The sequence below is a fragment of the Gymnoscopelus braueri genome (genome assembly GCF_963280865.1).
Source record: "Gymnoscopelus braueri genome assembly, chromosome: 13".
NCBI classification, from domain to species: Eukaryota; Metazoa; Chordata; class Actinopteri; order Myctophiformes; family Myctophidae; genus Gymnoscopelus; species Gymnoscopelus braueri.
The window spans coordinates 26,113,289-26,119,552 of record NC_137615.1 but is presented as its reverse complement, the minus strand read 5'-3'; the positions used below and the strand labels follow the sequence as shown (position 1 = coordinate 26,119,552).

General features: G+C 39.5%; 1 protein-coding gene across 1 annotated transcript in view; it reads right to left on the bottom strand.

Moving 5' to 3' along the window:
* Positions 1-1,532: 1,532 nt before the first annotated feature.
* The window catches only part of LOC308098269 (epithelial membrane protein 1), a 6,927-nt gene continuing 2,195 nt past the window's right edge, over positions 1,533-6,264 (bottom strand). The window contains exons 2-5 of the mRNA XM_080446555.1: positions 5,789-5,876; positions 4,355-4,466; positions 3,271-3,411; positions 1,533-2,808 (exon numbers count right to left, since the gene is read on the bottom strand). Coding sequence (XP_080302681.1) covers positions 2,648-2,808; positions 3,271-3,411; positions 4,355-4,466; positions 5,789-5,866 — 492 coding nt within the window. The 5' untranslated portion in view covers positions 5,867-5,876 and the 3' untranslated portion in view covers positions 1,533-2,647. The remainder of the gene's footprint in view (positions 2,809-3,270; positions 3,412-4,354; positions 4,467-5,788; positions 5,877-6,264) is intronic.

Sequence of the window (6,264 nt, the reverse complement as noted above, 5' to 3'; positions counted from 1 at the left end):
TATGGTTGGGGTTGGGTTTGGGCTAGTTAAATGTTGACTTTTCAGCGCTACTGACCTACTGATTTTTTATTTTTTTTAACTATGTCAGTACTTTATGCTCAGTCATTTCCCAATACACTGGCAAATTCTATACATTAAGAAATATACATATTTTAACAATTTTCAACCTGCTGTCCCTATTTTCGGCACGTCATTATAGGTTGAAAAATATAAAAATAAAAGATATTATTATTTTTTTTCCCCACAAATTATCAACCATATGAATATAACAGAGATACAAGCTTACAATGTAATGCACATTTTGTGCCTTGGGCACAAACGGTTTGAAAACCTACTGCTTTATGTTACGGCTTTGATCTTTTGGGGGTAATCTATAAACAGGAATCTGATTTCATGCTGATAGGAAAGTCATGTGAACTTTGGAGTGCTCTCTTTGGAGTTTTTTGTTTTCTTTTTACATTTTATATAATAGTTTGGAGATGTCTCAGTAGTTGATGTTACCTGGAATTGTGTTGACATGGTTTTCACAGCCCAAACTCTATCTATACATAATGTGTTTTTTTTAATATATCGATTTATGCAGTATCATTCTGCATTTGGTATATCATTCACCTGCAAATGTTTGCAACAATATCACCACTGTCAATAAAGATTAATTCAGTGCTGAATATTTACTTTGTATGTTTTATTGGGGCATACGCATGTTGGTGCACTGCAGCGATATCCATGGGATACCATTCGCATTTACATCCCACATTATTTCTTCCTTCTGTCACCGAATATGTGTCCAAACCACTCCTCCTACTTTTAATCATGATGAATGGAGATTAACGTAATATAACTCAAAGTAATTAGATATAAATCAAGTTTTATTATAGTACAAATTCTTCTCAATGTCACTCATAATGAGAAATAATGGTAACAAAAATAAAACGGCATTAGAAATACAGAGCATGATGAGAAACCAAACATATTTATCATAATGTGTGGTTAGAAAAATACAGTTTATTATTCAATGCACTTGTTTTACTGTCAGACAGATTATATTATTTTATATATTAACAAAGAGCTGGGATAAAATACAGATACTGGATTTACAGCTTGGTGCAATTGTTTGGCTAATAATTTGATTTCTTGCACTCAGTGGAACGTCATAAGACGTTTAAAATATTAGTCATGTCCGTCCTTCTGCCTGGATTCTGTCTGGGCGCAGTTACTGCAGTATACACAGGCATCCATTCAATATTCTCTTAAGAGTGTCTCTGTTTGGGTTCATTACTCTGTGATAATTGAGAGTTCAACCAAGTGTAAAAACTGATCTAGTTCAAGGTGAAGACGGTGTGATGATTAATCCATGCATTTAAATTCTATACAGATCTAACAACTACCTTCACCCTCTCGCACATTCTCTCTATCTCTCGCCCTCTCTTTGTCTCCTTCTCTTTTCCTGTGCTCCGCTAGATACTTTTACATTTTCCAATAACCTTAACAAGAGTTATATTAAGTTAAATGATGATTCCACTTTATTGTCAGTCACCATCGGTTTTCACAACAATGCAGGATAAATCTTCTGATAATACAGTTTTAGAGCTGTTAAAGTGAGCTGTGGGTTTGTAATATAATTTAATTAATCAGAAAGCAAAGTCAGTTGTATCATGTTAGGTATCTTTATGTTACACACAGTTCTATAAAGATGTAAGATACTGTACAGATGGCTATTTCAAGACTGTTTTAACAATCAAACAAACACACACAAAAATGGACTGTGTGCTATGCAACACATTACAAGAAGCAATGTAAGTGGATTTATCAAATAAAACTCAAGTAATAATAATAAAATAATGAAAATAAAAAACGAACTCTCCCCTTGTTATCCAACCCTAAGTACTTACAGAAAAATGAACAAAACAAAAAACAAAGGCCCATGGCCTATGATGTTAAATGTGTCTGACTTAAGCCAGAAACATCAATAGATCTTAATTTACCAGAGCATCTTGGCAACAATAAGGCCATCTTTGCCCTGTCAACAACAAAGACAGTCTCAATGCAAACCTCTGGATCCAAAGAAATATTAATATCAAATACAGTTCTATAATCAATTGGGCTGGCCTGCGACTGAATAACAAGTGTGAGAAATTATACCTATCATCCAGGCAGACTCAACCAAAGGCTCTGTGTATTTGAGAGGATCCCTGCTAACATTTTAAGACAGATCTTCCTGATTTGTAGCTGGACTTACACTTTGTTCAGCCACCTGACAGATTCCTTCTCCGCTCTGCGTCACAACAATATATAAAAATTAAAAACATTCAGATAGCAAACTGTACAGGCAGAAACAAAACCAGATTTAGGCTGAGACTACTGTACATACAGCTTGTTCCATTCATTAAAAATATGTTTCAAAATATACAAAACAAACAACCAAATATATTTTAAACACTCCTATATGGAGCAAAAATATATATCAAGTAGCCACAATATATCTAAAACATGTATTTCTAGTGTCAGACATTCATTTTCAAATGCACTTTTGTGACCCATTTTTGTAACTTTTGAAACACATGTGAAATGTGTTTCTTTCTTCTTTTCAGTGTGTGGTGTTTTGGAGGATTTGGAGTGTGTGTGAGGGGGTGGGGGAGTGGGGGTACTAGTCTGCAGTTTTCTTGCGTAGGACAAAGTAGACAATTGAGGATATGAAGGTGATAGCGAAGGAGATCCAGGCCAGGATGTAACAGTGGCCATATGACCCCTCTTCTTTAATGTGGAAGCGGTCTGTGTAGATGGCGGCTGCGATCATAATGCACAGGCCTGGAGGGAGGGAAGGAGAAAGAGAGAGAACAGAGGTAAATATATGCTTCATCGCACAATGGTGACGCTCGCCAACAAAAATATCCCTTCCTTTTTTTTGGATAAAGCAGTGGTTCTCAACCTGTGGTTCGGTCCCCACATGATTTTTGGGGGGCCTCCAGATGACAGTGAAGTGACAATTAAGACCTTTTTAATACCACAAAAAAAGAAAGTAAAAGAAAAAAGACCATTTCTGCATCAAAAGTAATCAACCAACTATACCATAAAAACTGGTCAAACATTGGCCAAATTGTCAAATTATGTAAGAAAGAGGAAAAATAAAAAAATTAAATTGAATGCCCCCAATGCCTACAATTCCAAGTGCTTGTCAGGGCGGGGGGTCCCCAGTTCAAATATGATTATATTGCGGTCCTATTGAAAAGGTTGAGAACCACTGATGTCACTGAGGCCACAGATACTCACAGGCGAGGAGCTGGAAAATTCCTGATAGGGTGAACCTCTTTCCCTTCTCCAGAGTGAAGAGCTGTGCAACAAACACAAACAGGCCCAGGATGGAGAATATGCAGGCTAGCACCGAACTGGCCTGTACTGCCTGGAGGTAATCTGCAGGTGGAGCCAGAGAGAGAGAGAGACACACACAGAGGGAGAAAATGAGAGATGGCAAGCTGAGTAATACCCAAATGACACACCCAGAAAACAGCATCTGACGTTGTGTTGACACATCTAAGAATGGCCTCTTCAAGAATCTTGTCAGACAAACTCGGTGGAAGCTATGTCACAGGTGTTACAAACAATGTTCAAGCATGCCATGCGTATTTAGGATTGTGAAACACAGACTGGTTTGTTGGACAAAAAGCTGATTGAACTGTAGGTATTGTCAGTCAAAGACTCAGTGAGCTACATTTTGTAGGTAAGATGATCACACATACTGTACGTTAAACAAGTGCCATTTTGTGTGCACCGGGGACATTCGGTTTCACGGCTATTATTGGCTGCAATACGGAACTGCCGCATGGCAGGAGTAAGGGTTACTGTAAAAACACACATGAACATTACTATCTATGTAAAATAATGGCACTAATAGTGTATGTTCACATGTTTATTTTAATTCCACTTGAGGCTGTATATGTACACAGCCGTATGTATAGACAACCTACACCTGCAGGCCCAAATGCTGCCACACCCTACCCTCTCTGCTGCCTCAACATGGCTTATTCCACAGCGATGACTGAGTTATACAGAGCTCATTAATCTAATCTAGACTCAAACAGGCCAGTTGGATGACAGGTTAGAATTATATTTGTTATACCTGTAGGGGGAAGGAATATAAAATGCTATAACTGGAGAGAAAACACTGAAGGAAAGTGAAATATTTGCTAAATGCTCGATTTACTGAGGTGTGTGTGTGTGTGTGTGTGTGTGTGTGTGTGTGTGTGTGTGTGTGTGTGTGTGTGTGTGTGTGTGTGTGTGTGTGTGTGTGTGTGTGTGTGTGTGTGTGTGTGTGTGTGTGTGTGTGTGTGTGTGTGTGTGTGTGTGTGTTGGTTACCTTGGGGATAGGTATGGATGTTGGGGAGGTCCGTATAGTTATCACCTACCCAGCGGGCCCACAAATCAGTGGATATCTGTATTCCTCCATCAGTTGTTGAAAACCACCAAGCCTGAACGGGAATGAGGCAGAGGTGAGCCACATAATTATGAGACATTTTAATTGAATGTTTGGCATTGACAGACAGCTGCAGCTTCATTGTTGAGATCATTCAGAATTGTTCAACCACATGAGCCCTAGCGTCCCTATTCTATTAATGTCATATTTGGTAAAAAATAGGTGAACATTCTCCAAATATTGAGCGGGAATAGTAGATCTACAAGGCAAGGTCACAACGCATCACGTTGCGTTGCGATGCATTGTGAGCTTGCAGATAGCCTATTTTCACTTTTTGACGTACAACAATGTACTGTATACATACGTATGGTTTAAGTGGTTAATTAGATTTATACAATGTATAAATTACTGTACAGATTTGTGCAAAACAGGCTTTCTCAAAGGAAGCTTAGTGTGAAGCTCATTAATTTATATTCTTTGAAATGAGAAAGAGGTCTTTCATGCAGAGCAGATTGCGTAAATATGACTAACCTGCGGGCCAAAGAAAAGAAGTGAATAAGTGAATTGCCAAAAAAAGGGGAGGGTGGAAATTCTAATTAGCGAGTTTACAGAGAACAAGGGTCTGTGTTGTTGGGTGTCCTCAGAGCACCATGTTCTGACATGATTGTGTATGTGCTCCAGGCAGAAAGGACATCAGTCAATGGATGGAATGCACATCTGCTGAACAGGGACTCCACATTCCACTGCCCTCGCTCAGGTATGCGACACTGAACTCGCGACACAGGCAGGAATCTTGTCCGTGTGCATGTATATACTGTATGCAGGCCCGCTGTCTGACAGCTCGCCCACAAATTTAAATGGAGGCACGTAAAATAAACACACAAGGAGTGATGACACTGAGTCGATACTGGCCGACTCATGTATTACCCGCCACAGAAGTATGTCACTGATGTCAACAATGTGTTCCTGATGAGGGACGTTTACTATAGAAAGATTAGGGCTGAAGGCCATTGCTGATGAAAGGCAGAGCAGCGGTTAATCATTCATCTGTCATTCATTCAACTCCGAGTCTCGAAAGTCCATGTCCTGCTGGTTTTCTATTTTAAGTATAGTCCCTCCGGTAGTGAATTGCATGTACTGTAGGAGAGAAAACCAGGAGCACTGCGGGTCCCCGAGTTGCAGGATTGAGGAAACACTGTGATCTGTCATTTACTCTCCACTTACACTCATGTAAGAGTTGTGCCTCCTGCACACAACACACATCTTTCATATGTGCTTATAGTAATAATCCACGCATATGAGGGGACGACATGAGGGGATATGCTAAGGCAATTAGGCTTAGACAAGGGTTTGAAGTGTTAAGGTGTGCTTACTTACATTATCAATGGTGGCAACTAGGAGGAGAATGATGCCTATGATGTGAAGGACAAAAATGGCTGCTAGGAGAATCAACATGGTTGCTGTGCTGTGGACAGAAAGAGAAAGGGCAAAGAGAGAGAATTAGAGAGGGAGTTAAAAAAAATTGGTTGAACTTGTTTTGTTATTATAAAGAATTTGCAGACAACATGTCTGAGGAACCAGGTTACACAGGTTACACTGTACCTGTAACAATAAAGAAACTTTGACATGACCTAGAAATTGACCAAGACAGACAGACAGACGCATGCACCGGTTTGTCACAGTCGGGGCTATATGATCAGTAACAAGGATTCCAGTCAACTTTGTGCCTGATGTCAGTCACACACACACCAAGGCCAGTATCTGGCACCCACTCAGGGTGTGGCCTCACAACTCCTAATTACTCTCGAGCTGTAGCTATAAACTACTGCTAACAGGCTCCCACAGAAACTCAA